The sequence below is a fragment of the Cetorhinus maximus genome, chromosome 12, assembly GCF_964194155.1.
Source record: "Cetorhinus maximus chromosome 12, sCetMax3.hap1.1, whole genome shotgun sequence".
Taxonomy (NCBI): domain Eukaryota; kingdom Metazoa; phylum Chordata; class Chondrichthyes; order Lamniformes; family Cetorhinidae; genus Cetorhinus; species Cetorhinus maximus.
The window spans coordinates 79,170,528-79,193,102 of NC_135890.1; the positions used below are offsets into that span (position 1 = coordinate 79,170,528).

Consider the following 22,575-nt stretch of genomic DNA (forward strand, 5'->3'; position numbering starts at 1 on the left):
CATGGATGATGTTTCCTCTGGCTGAGGGGTGTAGAACAAGGGCCACAGTCTCAGGATACAGGGTAGGTCATTTAGGACTAAGATGATGGGTTACCACAGGCCAGTTAGCTTAACAAGTGTCATTGGGAAAATGTTACTTTTTAAAGGATGTAATAGCGGAGCATTTAGAAATGCATAATATAATCAAGCAGAGTTAGCATGGCTTCATGAAGGGGAAATCATGCCTTAGAAATTTATTAGAATTCTTTGAGCAGGTAACAAGCAAGATAGATAAAGGGAACCAATAGATGTAATATATTTGGATTTCCAAAAGGTGTTCAATAAGGTACCACGCATAAGACTACTTAGTAAGATAAGAGCCCATGGTGTTGGGGGTAGTATATTAGCATAGATAGAGGACTGGCTAACTAATAGAAGGCAGAGAGTCGGGATACGAGGGGCATTTTCAGGATGACAGCCTGTAACCATTGGAATGCCACAGGGGTCAGTGGCGGGGCCACAATTATTTACAATATATGTTAATGACTTGGAGGAGGGAAATGAATGTACTATCGCCAAGTTTGCAGATGACATAAAAATAGATGGTAAGGCAAGTGGTGAAGATGACACAAAGAGTCTACAGAGGGATATAGACAGGTTAAGTGAGTGGACAAAATGTGGCAGATGGAATATAATGTGGGAAAATGTGAGGTTATGCACTTTGAGAGGAAGAATAGAGGAGCTGAATATTACTTAAATGGAGAAAGTCTGAAGAAAGCTGCAGCACAGAGGGATTTGGGAGTCCTCATGCACGAATCACAAAAAGCTAACATACAAGTTCAGCAGGTAATAGGTAAGGCAAATGGAATGTTGGCCTTTATTTCAAAGGAAATGGAGTATAAAAACAGGGAAGCCTTGCTAAAACTATACAAGGCACTAGTTAGACCACACCTGGAATACTGTGAACAGTTTTGGTCCCCTTATCTAAGGAAAGATATACTGGCATTGGAGGCAGTCCAGAGAAGGTGCACAAGGTTGATCCTGGGGATGGAGGGGTTTTCTTATGAGAAGAGGTTGAGACAGTTGGGCCTCTACTCATTGGAGTTTAGAAGAATGAGAGGTGACCTTATTGAAACCTATAAGATTCTTAGGGGTCTTGACAGGGTGGATGCTGAGAAGTTGTTTCCCCTCGTGGGACAGTCAAAGGTAAGGGGTCGCCCATTTAAAACAGAGATGAGGAGGAATTTCTTCTCTTAGAGGGTAGTCATTCTGTGGAATTCTTTACTGCAATGGGCTGTAGAGGCTAGGTCATTTAGTATATTCAAGGCTGAGATAGACAGATTTTTAATCAATAAGGGAATCAAGGGTTATGGGGCAAAGGCAGGAAAATGGAGTTGACGATTATCAGATCTGCCATGGTCTCATTGAATGGTGGAGCAAACTCGATGGGCTGAATGGCCTATTTCTGCTCCTACATCTTATGGTATGAGGAGAAACTTCTTCACTCAGAGAGTGGTGAACCTATGGCATTCTCTACCACAGAGGGCTGCGGAGGCCAAATCACTGAATATATTTAAGAAGGAAATAGGTAGATTTCTGGACTCTAAAGGCATCAAGGGGTATGGGGAGAGAGCAAGAATATGATGTTGAGATAGAGGATCAGCCATGGTCATATTGAATGGCGGAGCAGGCTCGAAGGGTCGAATGACCTACTCCTGCTTCTATTTTCCATGTTCCTATGTTTTGAGAGACGGAGCTAAATTACTTTAAAAGCATTTAGTAAATCCTGAAAAGTTGTGAAACCCATTTACTTCATCAGATCAAAGAAGAAATTGCAAATGAGGGATAACCTAAAGATTAATCTAAAAATCAGATTGAGGACATCCCAGAGCAGGCTGCATCGCTATGGAGATGGGTGGAGCTTAAGAAAGCTCTCTGGTTTCAATTTAACTGGGTGTTTGCTGGGGGAGTTCTTTAGTTGCAGTCTGGACCTCATGTGGTTTGCAGCTCAATGCCATAGCCAAAGTAAATGATAGATAAACCCGCACCGGAAGCAGAATAAAACCCTAACTTCATCATTGACCATGTGGAATACGGGTGATGCTAAATCTTAGTTTGAATTTTGTGAGGGAACAGAAGCTGGAAGATTGCCTAGTTTGAAGGTAGGGGGAGAATCTACAGTGGGCCTCAGAGTCTTTTTGCAAAAGAAAACTATCAGCTAAATTATCCTGGAAATACTGAAAAGTAACCAGAACAAAGGACTTGAGGCATCCATAGTCAAGAGGTGGTGAATGAAAGTTTTACATCTGAGAATAGCTGAAGCTGAGGAGAATTCTCCAGATAAAAGCAAAATACTGCAGATGCTGGAAATCTGAAACAAAAACAAAAATAACTGGAAAAACTCAGCAGGTCTGACAGCATCTGCGGAGGGGAATATAGTTAACTTTTAAAAAAAATATATACTTTATTCATAAAATATCTGGAAGAACATTGCAAAACATTTCAAAATGGCCATCACAAAAAGTACAATCAGATTCAACGTTTACACATGGATCACAAGGTGCATCAATACAATCAATGAATATTACAATCATTTCAATATGGTCATTACAGACAATCAGACAATGTTGGAGTTATCAACATACATCATGTTGCACTCTGAGGTGGTTCAATACAATTATAATATAATTAGTATTCAATGCAGACGTTCATTTTGTGCTGTACAGCCCGAGGGGCTCCAAACAGTTCCCAGTCCCTCAGTGCACTGTGGCAGAAAGGTCTTAGACAGCGACCTTTCCCCATTGCGCCTTTGCGGCGGCTGCCCCAAGCTTTAGTGCGTCTCTCAGCATGTAGTCCTGGACTTTGGAATGTGCCAGCCTGCAACACTTGGTCGGGGATAACTCTTTGCGCTGGAAGACCAACAAGTTTCGGGCAGACCAAAGAGCGTCTTTCACCGAGTTGATGATCCTCCAGCTGCAGTTGATGTTTGTCTCGGTGTGTGTCCCTGGGAACAGCCCGTAGAGCACAGAGTCCTGTGTCACAGAACTGCTTGGGATGAACCTCGACAGAAACCACTGCATCTCTCTCCAGACCTTCTTTGCAAAGGCACAATCCACAAGGAGGTAAACAACAGTCTCGTGCCCACCACAGCCACCTCGAGGGCAACGTGCTGAGGGGGTGAGACTCCTGGCGTGTTGGAAGGATCTGACGGGGAGGGCTTTTCTCACCACCAGCCAAGCTACGTCTTGGTGCTTGTTGGAAAGTTCTGGCGACGAGGCATTCTGCCAAATGACTTTGACAGTCTGCTCGGGGAACCATCCCACCGGATCCACCCTCTCCTTTTCCCTCAGGGCCTCTAAGACGTTACGTGCCGACCACTGCCTGATCGACTTGTGGTCAAAGGTGTTTCTCTGCATAGATTTTTCCACAAGGGACAGGTGGTACGGCACGGTCCAACTACTTGGAGCGTTCCACGGCAGCGTGGCCAGACCCATCCTTCGCAACACCGGGGACAGGTAGAACCTCAGCACGTAGTGACACTTGGTGTTTGCATACTGAGGGTCTACGCACTGCTTGATGCAGCCGCACACAAAAGTGGCCATCAGTATGAGGGCGATGTTGGGCACGTTTTTTCCCCCTTTATCTAGAGGCTTGTACATCGCGTCCCTGCAGACACGATCCATTTTCGACCTCCAGATAAAGCGGAAGATGGCTCGGGTGATCGCCACCACGCAGGAGTGTGGAATGGGCCAGACCTGCGCCACGTACAGCAACAGCGAGAGTGCCTCACACCTGATGACCAGGTTCTTAACCGCAATGGAGAGGGAGCGTCGCTCCCACATGCCCAGTTTCTTTTTCACCATAGACACTCGCTCCTTCCAGTTTCTAACGCATGCCCTGGTCCCTCCGAACCATATCCCCAGCACCTTCAGGCCGGCAGCCCTGACAGTGAAGGGGACAAAGGATCGGTCAGCCCAGTTCCCGAAGAACATGGCCTCGCTCTTCCCACGATTTACCTTGGCTCCCGAGGCCAGTTCGAACTGGTCGCAGATGTGGATCAGTCTGCGCACCAACAGCGGATCCGAGCAGAAGACGGCGACATCATCCATATATAGGGAGGCTTTGACCTGAGTGCCTCCACTGCCTGGGATCATCACTCCTCTTATGCCCGGATCCTTCCTGATGGACTCGGCAAAGGGTTCTATGCAACACACGAAAAGAACAGGCGAGAGAGGACAGCCCTGCCTGACTCCAGATTTAATCGGAAAGCTATCTGTTTCCCACCCATTGATTGAGACTGCACTACTGATGTTAGTGTATGTAGAGCAGTTGGATCCAATTGCGAATTCCCTCCCCAAACCTCATTTTGGAGAGCACATCCACCATGTAGGTGTGCGATATTCTGTCAAAGGCCTTCTCCTGATCCAGGCTGATGAGGCAGGTATCCACACCCCTGTCCTGTACATAGGCAATCGTATCCCTGAGCAGCGCGAGGCTGTCAGAGATCTTCCTGCCTGGCACAGAGCAGGTCTGGTCAGGGTGGATCACCAATTCCAGAGCGGATTTGACCCGATTGGCGATGACCTTAGACAGAATCTTATAGTCCACATTCAACAGTGAAATGGGTCGCCAATTTCTAATTTCCTCCCTTTCCCCCTTGTGCTTGTAGATGAGGGTGATGATGCCTTTCCTCATGGATTCTGACATACTGCCGACCAGGAGCATACTCTCGTACACTTCTAGCAGGTCTGGACCGATCCAGTCCCACAGAGCTGAATACAACTCCACCGGCAAGCCGTCGCTTCCGGGAGTTTTACTCTTCTCGAAGGACTCAAGGGCCTTAGTCAGTTCGTCAGGAGTTAGCGGTTTGTCCAGGCTCTCCCGTGTACTGTCGTCTAAGACCTCCGTGATAGAGGACAGGAAGGACCGGGAGGCCGTGCTGTCCGTGGGCTTCACGTCATACAATCTGGCATAAAAGGATTTGCTGATCCTCAAAATGTCAGATTGCGATGACTTTACTGAGCCGTCTTCTTCCTTCAGGCTGCTGATCACAGAGCTCTCTCTGTGTACCTTTTGGAAGAAGAAACGTGAGCACGTCTCATCCTGCTCCACGGAGTGGACTCTGGAACGGAAGATGATCTTGGAGGCCTCCGAGGCAAAGAGCGAGGCTTGCTGGCTCTTCACCCCTTGGAGTTCCTCCTTGACATCGACCCCCATCGACTGCAGCCGGAGCAGATTCTGCATGTTTTTCTGGAGTCGGGACATTTCCCTCTGTTCCTTTCTAGCTTTCTGGGTGCCTTTGAGAATGAAAAACCTCTTGATGTTTCCCTTGATTGCTTCCCACCAGTGTGTCAGGGACTCAAAGAGGGGTTTCACGGTTCTCCAACCTTTGTAATCCCTCTTGAGCTCCTCAATGTTCTCTGGGGTCAGCAGTTGCACGTTTAGCTTTCATGCCCCCCTGCCCACCCTCTGGTCCTTCTCTAAGTGGTAGTCAGCCAGTAAGAGGCAGTGGTCAGAGAAAAACACCGGCTTGACGTCGGTGGATCTGACTGCGAATGCACGGGACACAAACAGGAAGTCTATCCTGGAACGGATGGACCCGTCCGGCCGCGACCAGGTGTATCTACGCTGTGCTCCGTCTGCAGGGTTGCTGAAGACGTCGTGCAGCTTGGCATCCTTAACTGTTTCCATCAGGGATCTGGACGTAGCGTCCAATCTGCTGTCGGCCCTGCCGGATCGTCCAGCTGCATCGATGATGCAGTTGAAGTCACCGCCCAGAATGACCGGCCTGGAGGTCGCCAGCAGCAGTGGGAGCTGCTGAAAAACCTCCAGCCGCTCGGCCCCTTGTGACGGGGCGTACACGTTAATTAACCGGAGTGGAGCATTCTTGTACATTACGTCTGCTACGAGGAGGCGCCCGCCCACCACCTCATTAACCTTGGAGATGGTGAAGTTGCCTCCCCGCAGCAGAATACCCAGGCCGGAGGAACGAGAGTCGTTTCCGCCAGACCAGATCGATGGTCCATGGGTCCACCATCGTGACCATTGCCTGTAGGAGCTGAGGTGCGGTATCGCATACTCCTGCAGAAACAACAGGTCAGCTTTGACCTTGGCAAGGTAGTCCAAGGTCGCAACACATCGCGTAGTAGATTTAATGCTACGCACATTTATGGATACAATCTTTACACCCATTTTAAAGCATTAATTCTCTTACCAAACCTGTTGTCTCTGAGAGCCCCAGACCTTTAGTCTGCTCCTTCATACCCGTAGTGTGCTCAAATTGCCTCACTTTGGATGGGCTGAGGAAATCCTCATTGGCAGTGTTCTGCTCGGGTGGCATCTGGGGGTCTGTGCAGAGAGCGGGGTTTGAAACGACCTTTGTTGGAGAAGTTTCTCCAATCCTCACCCCCTCTGGGGCGTTGCTGCTCCCGGCTTCCTGGAGCTGGGGTGCGCTGATCGCCTCACTGCTCCCAGATTCCTGGGGCTGTGGTGCACTGGTCTCTTCGGGTTGTAGGCAAAGTTGGGGTGCGCTGGTCTCCTCATTGTCTCCAATGTTCTGGAGCTCGGGTGTCTCGTCCTCCAACTCCCTAGAGCTTTGCCGCTTCTTCTGTCGGTGCCGCCCTGGCACTTCTTTGTCCGAAGAGCTGCTGCCTTTGTCATCCATGTCGGATGGGAGACACCTCTTGCCACTTGTCTGGGAAATGGCTTGGTTCCTTCTTAGCCCCTTCTTCCTTTTGGCTCTCTTCACCGTCTGCCACTCCCCCTGCTGCTTTTCCCCTGCTGCCTCCTCCTCCTCCATTGATTCGCTCTCCTGAGGAGTGGGAGGTTCAGGGGGCAGTGCTGTTGATTGAGGCAATTCTGTTGCCTCACTCTTTTCCTCCACCTTGTCTCTCTCTGTGTCCTCCTTTGTCCCGTTGTTCACCCTGGGGGCCTTGGTGGTTGGAGTGACACGAAGCATTTCTTCTGCTTACCCCTCGTTGGCTTTGGCTGCCTGTGCATAAGTACGGCAGCGTTTGGGGCAGGTCCTGTAGAGGTGACCTGCCTCGCCACACAGGTTGCAGCACTTAGCTTGTTTGCAGTCTTTTGCCTGGTGCTCCTGTTTGCAGTTCTTGCAGAGGACGGCACTGCAGTTGGCCGCCACATGACCAGCTTTGCCGCATGAGCGACAAAGTTTGGGTTGCCCAGCGTAGACAAGGTAGCCACGGCTTCCCCCGATAGCAAATCTGGAAGGAGGGTGGAAGGTGGCTCCCTTACTGTCGGTCTTGAGAGTGACCTTAAACTGGCGTTTGCCTGTCCAGATCCCCAAATCGTCTCTAACCTCGGTGCAGCTCCCAACCTTGTCGAAGTACCTGGTGAGGAAAGTGAGCACGTCGGCGACAGGGATGAAGGGGTTGTAAAGATGCACCATCACCACCCGGTCCCGTTGCAACGGCAGAGCAAAGAGCGGCTCCACCGTCAGGATCTTCATCTCCAGCAGGTCTTTCTTCTCCTCGAACACCTTCAGGAACTTGACGCAGGCCGCCACTCGCTTGAACTTCACATCAAAATATCCAGCGCTGGGGAAGTCCTGCAGGCAGTAGATCTCCGCAGCTTCGAATCCACACACCTTTAACAAGATCCTCCTGGTGAAGAAGGCCCGATCCATGGGTGCTCCTCCTTCACTGTCCTTCACCGTGACTCGGACGGTGTTAGGTACCCCATGGTATGGGGTTGGATTGGTTATAGCATTTGCTTCATAACCTTGCCCTGGCAGAACCATGATCATGGTCATAGTTGCCAGGTAATAGTTAACTTTTTTTTTTGCAAAAATATACTTTATTCATAGAATATCTTCAACCACATTCCAAACCATTTCAAAAACACCATTACAAAGGTACAATCAGGTTCAACTTTTACAACATGTATCACCAGGTGCATCAGTACAAACAATATTACAATCATTTGCAGACATTCATTTTGAGCTGTACAGCCCGAGGGGATTTAAACAGTTCCCAGTCCCTCAGTGCACTGTGGCAGAAAGGTCTTAGACAGCGACCCTTCACCATTGCGCCTTTGCGGCAGCCGCCCCAAGCTTTAGTGCATCCCTCAGCACGTAGTCCTGGACTTTGGAATGTGCCAGTCTGCAACTGCCAGGTTGCCCTGTCAGGTAATAGGTGGCTCCATAGCTCAGTGGTTTAGAGCACTGGTCTTGTAAACCAGGGGTCGTGAGTTCAATTCTCATTGGGGCCTGCGATTAGTGTTTATGAAGTTTGTTAACAAGGTAAACTTTGAGCAGAGCACTGTAAAAAGATTAAAGCTGGAAATCCAATACAAAAAAAAAAATACCTGGAAAAACTCAGCAGGTCCGACAGCATCTGCGGAGAGGAATATCGTTAACGTTTCGAGTCCGGATGGCAACAAGATGGCAGATGGATTATAATGTAGGCAGGTGCGATTATGTTCACTTGGTGATTAAAAATGTCAGGTAATAGTTAACATTTCATGTCAGTATGACTCTTCACCAGAATTCTCCAGATGTCAGTGACATTCTTATGGGTGGTCCCTACAGAAGTAACTAACTTTAAGATTGATGTGTCTTATAAGAGAATTCTTGGCGGAATTCTGAGTGCATAACAGAAGTACTTACAAACGATATTGTTAAGTTAATAGTGTTTGTTTTATTTAATTCTTTTATATACAATAGAGGTTATTTTTCTTTAAAAAAAAAGGGAAATCTTGTGGTGGAGTCTTATTGGTTAAAACAAGCTATCCGGATTTCTCTTTAAATGTTAACAATCCCTAGCCAGATTGTAACACTGGGCTGTCAAGGTATTGGTTCCAATTTTATTAATTCTTTGTCCTGCTCTCCCCTCCCTTAATGTAAGTTTCTGTTAAGTGACCAGGTGAGATAACTGGCATCTTCACCAGCTGCAGCAGCTGCATGTTTGTAAGACCCGAATGCCACATTGGCTTGGTGGGCATACCACGTATATCACACTCATTCAGCGATAAATGGACTCATAATCTATCTTTAATAGTGTCGACTGAGAGCTGAATGTTGGTCAGGACACCAGGGAGAACTCCTTAGCTCCTCTTGATGTCTCACTCCAATAATTTCAAACTGACAATTGTTTTCATTTTCCCTAATGGGGCATTTCAGTTGTAATTGAAATTGTGATCACCTGTTTGGCACATCACCCTGATATGACAAGGAGCAGAATGACATGGGAATATACCCATGATTCGCTGCATGGCGAGTTCCTGATCTCGGCTTGACTATCAGGAACAGGCAAGAGAAATAGGGCGAAAAGATTAGACGATCACATCTTGGTATGGCTGATAGACAAACAGTCTTACTAATGATTTACTTCTCAAATCAATAAGATTTTTAAACATTAAAGTCAACTATCATAGGTTTATTAAGCACACAGTACATGTAATTGTACTTAAACATATACTGATGCTTTGGTTAGGTTTCAAATGTGTTTCAGGTCTAAGTTCAGCAAATTAGACCTTTACAAAGTCAACTACTCTTTATCAACTACCACTTTGTATCTTCACCACCTACATGACAATCTACATGTTTCTGTAAAACATAATTATATAAAAATTAAAATATGTCTCCATATCAGGTAAAATTTAATTGTTGATAACCTTAGTCTTTTATTTCTCCTTCTGTTCCCGTTGGGTTAATGGGATCAATATGACTCCTTTACTTTCTTATCTTATTGATAAGTTCCCTTGCTGTTCTAAATTGCTGTTCTAAAGTAAAACCTTTAATTATAATTCTGTCTTTGCCAATGTATCATTGTTTGGTACCAATCAAAAAGCATGAAATATGCCCAGGTACTTTCCTTCTGTTACGGACAAGAGAGAGACAGGCAAACTGCACCTGCTTCCTCTTGCCACCTATTCAGAAGGTGTTTTAAATTATTCTGTAAAATATGCAGTGATATGTTTTCCCAATTCCTCGGTTTTTGTGATCCAATTTGCCAATAATCCACAACAAACTCAAGTTTGGCTTAACTCAGAAGGTTAGTTTGTTGCACATTCGACAACCAGGGGGTGGAGTGTTAGCAACCTCCCACTCACACACACACACACACACACACAAAGAGTAAACGGGGGAATAGAAACACAGGAGTTTTATAGTAAAGAACCACAGAAATGAATATCAGTTCACACGATTTCCAGACCCCAAAGTCAGAGCCCAATGAGGAATTCTTTCCTGTAAAAGTTCGAGTTCAGCTGACTGAAGACTAGAGCTATAGTATTTGCTTTTCAGTTGGTGCTGATACCACAAGATGAAGTAGGTACACAGAGATCGGCTCTGTAGGCAATGGTATGAAATCCTCCAGCAGAGGCAAGCTTGATGAGCAGGTTGTTGTTCTTCCTGGAGGGCTAGCTTCCTGATAGCTCACCAGTTGGATGTTAAAACAGCAGACTGACTATTTCTCAGTTTGCAAAGGCATATAGGATTTTAAAATGGTCATGAGCCATGTGACCCTACTTCTCCACACTTCAAAAAGGATGTTTATTCAGTTTCTGGAACTGGTTTTGATTTCAGTACTGATAATGTCCCTGTCATTAGATGTTGAAAGAGCTGCCATCCATATTGAGGGTCTGGTGTTGGGAAGCCATTGTCTAGACAGAATCACTGACTCGGCTAGCGAGGTGAGTTTATCAGGTGCAAATGATGTCCTTTTGGTTCTTTTTTGAAATGGACCTGGACAGTCCTAGGCGTGATATGAATCTATTAGTAGCTTTGCAGGCATAACAAGTTTCGATGTACGAGCCTCCTGGTTTCATGATCACAATGGGTCTGTACAATGAGGCGTGAGATTCCAGAAGCTGAGAAAAGAATTCTTTTGTTCTTGGAAAACTCCCAGGAAAAGGGCTAACCTTGTGGTCATGTGACTTGTAGCAGCCATCTTTTAGTTCAGCAGGAAATCCATTTTTAAAAATAGCAATGAGGATAAAGTTTTGAATGTATGGTGGTTGGATTTCTTCTCATGTTGTAGGAACCCAACACTTCATAGAAATAATTGGTTTCCAACACTTGATATCAAATGATTAAAGTTTTCCAAAATTTATGAATCATTATGTATTGGAATGTATTTAATTAGGTTTATTAAAACTATCCATGACTTTAGGATCAGCGTTAGTTCAACAATTCAGTGGTCATTTTTTGTTCGAATTGACTTATGCTTCCCTGCTTACAGGCAAAGGCTAAAGATTATTACTACAGTATAAAGAGAAATCAGCAGCGATATAGCTTTAGAAACTTCAGGACAACTTAGCCGACACAGCACGTGCAGTTCCAGATTGTACAGGTCAAAGTCTGCTTGTGGGAATTGCTGTGAAACATTCAATACAGAACCTACTTCTCTGAATAGAATATGTAATTAGATCAGTATTTTTTCTTGCAGCCTTTAGCTCTGTTGAAGGAAACACACCTCAAAAATGGACTATAGCTGTCTGATCGACCTTCTGTTAATTCCAGCATTTTCTGCCCTTATTTCAGATATCCAGCTATTTGCAGTATTTCCTTTTTATGAGATAGTTGGATGAGTTGAGTTGGTGCATTTGCAGATGTAAAGTGTAGCAGGCCTTAAACCACCCCTGTGAAAATTTGAACTGGCAAATCTTTTCTTGCTTGTTTACAAACTCCCAATTGTGTTCAAGCCTGAGCCAAACTGACTGTTGGGATGGCTCTTTAATAGCCTGCATTCCCATGGGTTCAGGGTGTAAGATTAGCCAGCATTCTGATTCCTGATGGATATTCAGCAACACCTATACTTATTAGATGATTCAAGAATTTAGCTTAATTGTTATACGTTCACGATCAAATAGCCTTCCAGCCCTCATACATGAAGAATGGCTATTTGAGTGAGGTAGCCGAGAGTTGCTGGTGCCTGTGGAACTGTAACCCAGAAGGAGTCAGTATCTGCAGGAGAGACAACAAATGGGGGAGAAAGATTATCCTTGGATACAGTATTACTTGCATATGACATCAACATGATGATATATGATACAATGGCCTTCTGACTTTGTTCAACAATCATTATTAAAACAAAATCACCAAATATATTCCTCACAGCGACTTTGTGCCACAGTGGGTCACGAAGGCAGCTTATTGGAAAGCACACTGGACCTTATAGAGAGGTTTGCCAACCCTCCAGACTGTCCTGGCGTCTTGAGGAATTGAAGATTAATCTCCAGGAAGCAATGCTGGAGAAAAATCAAAGGGACAAGAAACAAAATTGTGTATTTTGCCATTATTCTCACTCACTTTTCCAGAACTGCTTTATCCAATTCAGGGTCATGGGGAGTTGGAGCCTATCTCGACAGGCAATGGGTGCTAGGTGGGGTACACCCAGGACGGGACGCCAGTCCATCACAGGGCACACACACTAAGGGGCAATTTAACCATAGCCAATCACCTAGCTAGCATGTCTGTGGGCGGTGGGAGGAAACCAGAGCACCCAGCAGAAACCCACGCAGACACAGAGAGAACTTGTAAACCCCACACAGAAAGACACCCAAGGTCAAAATTGAACCCAGATACCTGGAGCTGTGAGACAGCAGCACTAACCACTACGCTCCTGCCATTATTCTATTAGTTATTAAAGCATTGATGGTGGGGAAATAATGCTGCTTCACCAACAGGCAAGGTCAATCCAATTGGATAACAAGGATTCTGTTCCAATCTCAGTTGACTGTGGGAAGGCAGTGCATCTGGAGGGGGGACCAATGGCAGGAGTGTGGGGATTGGGCCCGTTTGATGGGAATGTCACATGATGAAACCTCCAGGAATGCTCCCAACCTGAGTTGGCAACCTTACCTACACTTCTTTAGTGTTGAACACCCTTTTCTGTTTATTCTCACAGAAAGGCAATCACTGGAAATGCCTCCAAAGTCGAGTCCTCTGGGATTTTTAAGGAGATGGCAGTCGTCCTGCTGGCCGGAATCTTTACATTTCCATTGGCCGTTATGACTCAGTTCTTGCCTTTGTATCATGTTCCGCACGACCTTTATAAAATACACACTGAGAATATTGTGATGGTGCAACTGGGTAAGTGTGAACACTCAGACAGTTTTTGGAAATGATATGCCACCCACAGCCTGATTACTGAACAATTCATTTCACCATCGATAAAAATCGAGTTATCACTTAATGCTCCACAGCAAGCAACAAGTCTCAGAGCAAATATAAAAGCCAGCCTAGTGCTCTATGTACTGGGGGAGGTGGGGGGGGGGGGGGGGGGGGGGAGGGGGGGTGGCAGGAATCCATCCAATTGGGTACAGCGGCCCGCTTCCCAGCATTGCTGGGAAGACCAGTCAGATGGCTGGCAGCTCAGCAGTGCCATAGCTAGTAGTGACAACAGCCTCAACCAGTAATGTGATAATGTAGGTGGGGGAGGGTGTTGGGAGGGGTGCCTAATAACTTCCCATGGAATATACCAGAAGTGGGAATCTCAACGGCATGGCTGCCCACAGGACAATTAAGCCACTTGTGGCTAATTAAGGGCCACTTCCAGCCCCCATTTTTCCCACATCAGAAGGGCCGTTGCTTGGGGAGACTGCCTCCCAACGGGTTCCCTGGAGGGTGGGGAGGCTCTCCTTTGTGGCCCCTGCATAACCCATGGAGGAGTCACTTGGAGGAGCAATAGCCAACCCTGTGGCTAAGGGCCCGCCACTGCAACATGACCCCCCCTTCTCCCCAATCCTTCCCAATCATCAGGCCCTACCTGCCTGGCCCCAGCTGGCTGAAAGGCACTCATATGATTGGTCTTTGAGGGTGTCTTCTCCCACATCTCTCCTTCATCTTACTGGCCTCTCAGCAGTTGTCACCACTAGTGATGGCACTGCCGAGCTGCCAGCCCTCTGGTTGGACTGGCAACTCTGGGAAGTGGGCCGTTGTACTGAATTAGACAGAGTCCTGTCAGTCACCCCCACGGTAAATAGAGCACTGGGCCACCAAGGACACATCACTGACATCCTTTCACTCATCTGAGGCACTGCTGAAAGCTGCAGATGGTGACTCATCAATCAGATGCACCCATGGACAGACAGCTGCAAAGAATCATCATTGTGCTGTCAGGAGCTGGGTGACTGTTCTAATCTGACGTTAGAAATTTGGATCTGCGATGGATACTTTTGCAGGTTCAGTGGCTTCACTTGCTCACGTGGTCTGAGTGCCTCACATTGCCATACAACTCTTTATAAGATAGTGAGATCCAGTTGAACCCCGCTGTGTAATCTGAACCAGACATTTGCATCTTTCTTACAAATGCCTCTTTAATCTCTCCAAATTTGACCAAGCAAACACTTGGTGAGACAAGGCTGGATACAAAATATGAAGCTGCTTTATTACACAGTAGGTTTAACATACAGAACATAACATAACGTAACATATGTTAACATATTTAACATAACCAGACTCTCTTAATTGAATCCAGACAACTTAATTTTGCATAATAATACAAGGTAGAGAACATGGCACATTGCCCCATACCCTCCTTAACTTTAATAAATGGCATCTCACAGTGTTATTGCTTCAACATAATTCCCTCTGTGTCCTTCTCATTCTCTTATTATCTCATATTTTCACAGGCAGTAATCAAAGGACCAAAATGAATTGTTGATTGTTTAGTGTCTGAGGAAGAACAATTTCTATTTAACATTCTAACCGCCTTATGTCAAGGTGCCTTTTTAAACCTTGTGAGAGTACACTGTGCTCTAAAACATCCAGCATTCAAATTAACTCTTTGGGTGGAATATTACGGCCCTCGGAAGCAGGGCTGGTAATGTGGCGGGGGAAGGCGTTGGGAGGGGAGTCTGATGTTTTCCTGCCACGGTGGCATATTACCAGCAGTGGGAACCTCAATGGCACAGCTGCCTGTCGGGCAATAAAGCCATTTAAATGACTAATTAAGGGCCATTTTGCACCCCCCCCCGGTGGCAGTTTGCCCACATCAGGTGGACCTGCCACTGTGTGGGGAGACTTCCAGGTAAGATCTGGCAGCCTCCCAGTGGGGGCTGGGGGTGGTGGGGGCGGAGGGGGGGGTGCTCCTTAATGGCCACTCCATGGCCACTGGAGGAGCCCCTTGGGAACAATTGCTTGTGACCCTTAAAAGGCTCTGTTAAAAATCGGAAATCCCGGGAATGAGGTCAGGAATCCCAGAATCAGGTCCCAGCCACCGTTTTTAAAGCGATAACACCCCTGTGGCTAAGGCACTGCTGCTGCAACATGACTCCCCCGCCCTGCCTGTCTGGCTCCAGCTTGCTGGAAGACACTCACTGGATTTCAAGGATGCCTTCTCCTGCATTTCTCCTTCACCTTACGGCCTAGGCCATGGTCACAGCTAGCGATGGCCCTCCGTACTCAGTTGGACAGAGTCCTGTCAGCAGCCTGTTTATTGGTTGCTGGCAGCAAACTGCCAACTTGCCAGAATATGGTCAGCTCCCACTTTCAGTCCTGGAGCAGGACTTCCTGCCATCTCAGACAATTTAGCCCCATGGGTGAGACTTACAGCTTGCACCATCAATGGAACTACATCCTCAATTAGTCACTTCTTTCAGAGGAGGGAGGAGGGAAGAATATTTTGCTCAATATTTCATCCATAGTTGCAAATCATTCGCACCCTGGATTTGTGCAGTATTGTGCACTTATTGTGAAGACTGAGTCAGCCAGGAGCCAACTATCACAACAGGCACAGCTCCTCTTCAAAAGAGTATCAATAGGCTGGTATTTGAATAGCCAAGAAATTAGTCTAATATTGGAATATTAGAGAGGGTCCAACACTGAGTTACTTCGTTAGAAAGTAGAGCTGGCAACTATTTGCAGCATCGATGCAGCTCAATTGTTTCTGTTGGTATGGGGGAAAGCAGATCTGGAGCGAGTTCTCTGCACTGCTATCACATTCACCTCATCACTCTACCACCAACATCAGGGGCACTGCTGGACAAAGTAAAAACATTGCTCTAACCCAAGAATGCATAATAAGGCTTGATTTATGAGCCCATAAATCCATTAGAGTACTGAAACATTTGAGCCCCCAGGGAAAACATTGCTCGATTGACGGCTCTGGCTCTCTGATCTGTGTTGTCAATTACATAATGTTTATTTACACAAGGTACAGAGGTTTGAAGTTCATGGAGTTTCTGCTATTGATACTTTAAAGGGTCTGGACAATTGACTCATCTATTGGCCTTTAGTAAAAAGGAGTTTTTTTAAAAAAGTAGAACGTTATCAATGAATGGCTTTTTAAAAGCTTTTTTTACACATCCTATTGTCACTATATGGTTAATTGGTTCTATATAGTGTGTAGCAGATGAATGGGCATAGAAGTGCTATAGATTGGCATGGGGGCCTATGAGGGGCCATAGGTGGTGGGTGGGGGCATACTTGGCATGGGAGGTGGGGCATGAGAAGGACCAATTAACAGACCTTTCAAGAGGTTCCCTCATGCAGACTATTGTTCACAACAGCTCTGAGGTGCCGTGAACCACGACTCTTTGAAAAGCTGGCTTGACTCCATGAAAATTGTTGAGTACTATGACATGCCTAACCCCATAATGGAGCCAGCCAGGTCAGGAATGCAGGGTGGGGGCTCGTGACCTGAACCAGTCCACACCCTTAAAAATCAGAAACCCCAGGAATGGGGTCTGAAATCCCAGAATCGGGTCCCAGCCGCCATTTTTAAAGGTCCATGGAGTCTCCTTGACTCCATGAAAATCTAGCCTTTTATGCTCAAATTTCTGGAGTGGGACTTGAACACTTGGCCTTTTGACTCAGAGGCATGAGTACGCCACAATTAACACCCCAATGTAATGTAAGATAATGGAAGTGTTGACCATCATTTTATCACTCCAGAACCCAGCACTTGGCTGTGCTGGTGAATAATGCCATTAAATAATCCAAGGGAGAATTAAGGGTTGAATCTTTGTTTATTCTTATGTTTTTGAAAACTGGCAAAAAAATCACCACATCCAATAGACCTTTCTGTTTGGGTTAAAAACTAATAATGTAGATTTATTAAGAAGTATAATTATACAGAAACAAAAGTTGATCAGCAGATAAAAAAAATGGAGTACTCATCTTTCACTGATTATATTGATATATTTTTGCATCTGACATAACAACTCCTTCCTTCTACTTTTACTTTTTTGTCCATATTTTTTAACTGGAATCTACATCTTGCATGGGTTACTAGGCCTCATGAAGTTCTGGCTCTCTGGTAAGACTTGGAATTAAACAATTGCAACGATGTGAATTGATGAACTGACTAATTATGTATCTCTGTTGGGAAGCACTGAACATACATCCAACAATCAAATAAGATTTTCAAAGCCTCAATAACAATAATAACTTGTATTTATATAGCACCTTTTATGGAATAAAGCATCCCAAGGCACTTCACAGAGGCATTATAAAACAAATATGGCACCAAGCCATAAATGGAGAGATCAGGGCTCAAATGAGGTAAAGAGGTTTAGGGAGGGAATTCCAGAGCTTAGGACCTAGGCACCTGAAGGCATGGCCACCAGTGGTGGAGCGATTAAAATCAGGGATGCTCAAAAGGCCTGAATAGATGAGCAGAGATATCTCGGAGGGTTGCAGAGCTGGAGGAGATTACAGAGATGGGGGGAGGGTCAGGCCATGGAGGGATTTTAAAACAAGGATGAGAATTTTAAAATTGAAACCTTTAACTGGGAGTCAGCGAGTGCAGGAATGATGGGTGAATTGGATTTGGAGTTAGGACATGGGCCGCAGAGTTTTGGATGACCTGAATCATTGAAGGCGGTTGCCTTCCCTACTAGGAGACTCTCTAATGGGAAAGCAGTTACAAGTAGTTAGCTCAAATCTGATAGTTCACTATTTTTGGAATTCCCAAAATGAAGCAACTATTGTACAGCAAAGAATGCACAGAAATGAAACAGCTACTGGGGCATCAAACCACATGATTCACTGCTCGCTGAAACCTCCAGAAACAACAAGTCCTCTTATAGAATCGTTGGCTAAAGTTAATCCCAGAAGCATTGTTAAAGTTCATTTTAAATAGGATAACAATTCTTAGGATCTGGAGCAGGGCAAATCCTCTAGCATCTAATGTGCCACACATGCAATTTCCTGGGGTTCCTTGGAAAGCAATTAGGAGCAGGAATACTAAGGCCCTGATTGCCCGACGATTCTCCTGGTCTCCCAGGTGTCAGTTGTCATCCAGCAACGTGGGAGAAAGGGAAAACTCCCAATGGAATTTCTGGTCTGATTATTCCCTCTCTTAGCCAGGGGAGTGGTGTCCAATTGCAAAGACTCAGTTAAAATCAGCCAAATGATCAAGGATCAAACCGGAGACTTACCTGGGGTGAATTCTTCAGTACCAAACTCGTGGTGCATATCCCAACTGAGGCAGGAGAGACTTTGTCAAGTCTAAATGAGAATTAACTGAAAGGGTCTTAATCTAAAATCTTGGTGTAGGACTCCAGCTTCATCTTCCTCTGGTTTATTGATCATGCTGTGCTCTTTATATAATGTGAATTTGATGTAACATAATCTGCATTAAATCCTGCACGTCTGCACAGCCATGTACCCCTCCAACTACACTCACTGACCCATATTAGCTCACCTCAACCCACCAAGGCAGCAATTTCAAATTTTAAAATTCTAAACCTTGAGATTAAATCCCTCCATTCCCCTCCTTAACTCTAATCGCCTGCAGACCCACACCCCTCTGAGACTCTGCTTTCTTCCAACTCTGGCCTCTTACACAACCCCCACTCACATCATTGGTGACTATGTCTTCAGCTGTCTAGGCGGTGAGCGCTAGAATTTCTCCCTAAGCCTCTATATCTCGCTACCTCTCTCTGCTCCTTTAAGACTGTCCTTAAAACTTGCCTCTTCAATGAAGCTTTCACCCCCCTTCGAATACCTCCCTCTTCAGCTCAGTTCAGTGTCGATTTTTGTATGACTGCTCTCCTGTGAAGTGCCTTTGGCTGCTTTCTTACATTCACAGTGCTTTAAATGTGAATTGTTACTGATGTAAATTTAACAAACTGTCCTTTATTTTTATTGTTAGCTATCTACATTTTCATTGTGTGGACTGCAGATCGGAATGGCAGCCAGGGTGATCTGAGCAGGGCGAACACTGCGTCCTGGTTGCAGCACGAAGCAGGGCAGGGGACCCTTTTCAACTTTCTCTTCTTCATCCTCCTCGTCACCTCCGCCAGACCAGAACAGCAAGTTTCTGTCGGACTCCATGAAACCCTCGGCCCCTGCAACGCATCAAAAGCTCTGACCTCTCCGCTGGGCCAGACCCTGTACAGGCGAGCGTACCTCTGTGCTGGTGACTACGATGAGGGGATGTTTGACTGGCACTGTCTGCCAGGGGCCAAGCCCCCACTAGATGGGGCAGAGTGGTATCCCATTTGTGGCACTCCGTTCCCTAACAGTGCTGAGTACATCTATACAGTAACCGCCTTCTGCCTGATTGGCATCGCCTTTTACTGGACTGTACTCAAAGGATGGGTACAGCCTGCCAAGAGGATGAAATATGAATAATAGCTGCAAAAGATGGAGATCAGCTAAGCAAGTACATTAGTGTAAGGCTGCACAGGGGGAGAGATGAAGTATATTAGGACATCGCTCCAGGGAGCATTTCATTCCACCTCTCTGTGAGTAAATCATGCTATTGAAAGTCCATAGCCAAAACTTTACTGCAACCCCCTCCCCCCCACCCCCCCAACCCCCCCCGCCACCGCCGGTGGATGCGGTGACCACTTAAATCTCCATTCAGTTTGGTGGGACCATAAATCTCACTGGGCAGGAGGGGCTGTAAAATCCTGGCCCATGTCTAGAATGAAATGGGGGACAGGTTAGTAAACGCTGCCATTTTGTTGTGGGCACAAAGATTAGGCTACCCGTGAGAGCTAGCAATGGGATTTTAATATTGCCAGCCTGTGAAGACCTTCCACTGTGAGTGCTGAGATAAGCCCACTCGCCTGGGACCCCCACTGCTGATCCCGCCACAATGCCTGGAATTTGGATAGGGGAATCCCTTCAATAACATAGCATGGGTGGGCTCCAAGAATCATAGAATGATACAGCACAGAAAGAGGCCATTTGACCCATCATGCCTGGGCTCTCTCAAAGGGCTTTCAATTAGCCCCCCTTTCCCCTTTTCTCATAGCCTTGCGTTAGAGGTCCAATTCCCTTTTGAAGGTTATCATTGAATCCACTTCCAACACCCTATCAGGCACTGCATTCTAGATTGTAACAACTCGCTGAGTATAAAATCATTCTCTTCATCTCTCTCCTTGAATTTCTTTTTGCCAATTATTATAAATCTGTGACCTTTGATGCCAGTGGAGACAGAGTGGACAGGGAGAAACTATCAAAATCCCTCATAAATTTGAACATCTCTATTAAATCTTCCTTTAAGCTGCATGGTTCGAAGGAGTACAATCTCAGTTCCTAACAGCACTTTGTGAGTGATGGTTGGTGACAGAAGCAGAGGAATGCCGCTTCTGACAAACTTTTTGTCGATGTGGTAACATCTCAGATAAAAAAGCTACCATGCCAAAGTGAAGTTCTCATCCTGTAATTATGCCGAGAGGAATTTTTAAGCTTATATTTTCCAGTCTTATTGAGAATACTTGCTTAACATAACCACACGTAACAATGCCAAAGCCCTAAGGTAAATAAAAATTAATCCCAATAAATTATATCTTTAATTCTCTGATAATTCATCTCAATTTTGAACCGGGGCTGTCACTCACTCCACTTTCTTGAAACCAAGATGCCTTTCACTGGGTGATATGTTGAATGATAATGAGGTTTTCCAACCAAGAAAGGAAAATAAAAGATTATTACGGCTCTTCCCCCGACTCCCTTCATCTGTTAGGCTTCTGACTTCTCCTGGTACAGGGTGCGACTTGGTCTCCTAATTGGTCTTGTTTACATTTGAGAGTGTGGTGGTAAGGGGCGGACCTTAAGATACCAATGTGTCTGTTATGTTCTACTGTAGGGTTGCTTTGCTTGCGAGCCCGTTTGCACGCTTATCTGTTGGCGGGTGAGTCGATAACAAAATATACTGCAGATGCAGAGACCAATATGAAATGAAGCACATGCTATTTACATACACAGACAACAGAGTACTAACATGATGTGTGCTTCTCCAACCAGATCCTACTCTAGACTAACATTAACATGGTAGCCTGCGCTACACAACTATTGGGTCATACAGTCACATGGTCAATCTGCTCAGATTCTCTTAAAGGTGTACTATACCTCAGATTACCACAGTGCCCCAGACAGTTACCACTGATCTTAACATCTGCTCTGGTTTTCCAGGGAATTTTGATTCCCAGTGGCCTGTCTGAAAGAGAGCGGAATCTCGTGAATGTATTCAAACCTGGGTCAAATCATACTGTTGTCATGCCAATGGCAATTCCAATCTTACCACCTGACCACCACCACTTCTCAACCCCACTGAGCAATCACAGATAGTACAAGCCCTGAAACAGCCATTTCAAATGTTATTTAAAGAGACCCTCAGCTGCTCTCAGCCAAACACATGGAGGTCTTTTGGGAATATTTATCTTGTAGTAGCTGCTGGCATTATTGACTATAAGAGTTGTTAGGAAGTAGGGATAGTTTAAGTATGTTATATTTGCATTTATGGGTGTTAGGAATGAGTTTTAGCTTTAAAGTTTAAGTTTGATTTGTATTTCAGTATCTGTGTGTTAAGAAAGGTCAAATGGAGTTTTAGTTTCACTTTAAAAGGCTGCTTGCATGTCTAATGAGAAGTTTACGGCCCCTATAAAGTAAAAGCAAACACACAAGAGTAGAAAGGATAGTGTCAATGAATAGCAACAGGGGGGCCAGATAGGCAGGTTCCTCCCACAGACATACACACAGAAGAAAGACAGCAGTTTGATTTGGAAGCTGTTGGAGTTCAGCTGGTTTTGGAGTTTCTGCCAGGAGAGACTGGAGCAAAAGGGACAAATAGAAGCCCCTAGCTAAAGAAAGACCCCAAAAATGCAGGGGAGTGGAAGAGGGGAATGTCCAAAGGAGCCAAAGGAAGGACAGGAACCTGGGAAAAGGTCCTGTTAAGTGAAGTTAAGAGTGAAGGCAGAGAGAAAGGCTCCAAGCTTCAGATTTAAAGTGACAACAGCTTGCAAGAAGCAAGAAGGTTAAAAGAGATAACTGAAGATCTGTAATTCTTTGCTTTGGGAATGTGAAACAGTGGTGCACTGTTAAGGTTGAGTTGGTGGGAAAGAATGCCTCGAAGACAGCTTGAATGCATGTGGTGACCCAGGGAAGAGGAACATCAGAAGGAGAGTTCGAAACCCTGGAGGCGAACCCTTGTGGAAAGCGTCTGTGAGAAAGTATCTATTTGGGAGAAGATTCCAAAGTGAGTTCTTGGAGAATGGAGATTGGAAATCCTCATGTGAAGGATGTGATTTAGTGAGACTGGCTGGTTCACGGTGTGACAGAGTATTGAATTCATATAGTCAGTACGGTAAGTTCTGAACTGGAAAGGACTTCAGACATTGCAGTTGTTCCTTCAAGGGGGTCCTTCTAGGAATTCCATTTCAGCAGAAGGATGAGGA

General features: G+C 45.6%; 1 protein-coding gene and 1 non-coding gene across 8 annotated transcripts in view; both read left to right on the forward strand.

The window, feature by feature from the left end:
- The window catches only part of LOC144687623 (uncharacterized), a 204,574-nt gene extending 183,734 nt beyond the window's left edge, over nt 1-20,840 (forward strand). For 6 of the 7 annotated variants that reach the window (XM_078553977.1, XM_078553978.1, XM_078553981.1 and 3 more), the window contains exons 6-7: nt 12,849-13,033; nt 19,041-20,834. In XM_078553977.1, coding sequence (XP_078410103.1) covers nt 12,849-13,033; nt 19,041-19,522 — 667 coding nt within the window. In that variant the 3' untranslated portion in view covers nt 19,523-20,834. Of the gene's footprint in view, nt 1-12,848; nt 13,034-19,040 lie in introns of all 7 variants that reach the window. The other variant, XM_078553979.1, reaches the window with a different exon arrangement.
- On the forward strand, nt 8,135-8,208 carry trnat-ugu (transfer RNA threonine (anticodon UGU)). The gene has a single exon. It is a non-coding gene; the product is annotated as a tRNA-Thr (tRNA).
- Nucleotides 20,841-22,575: the final 1,735 nt, after the last annotated feature.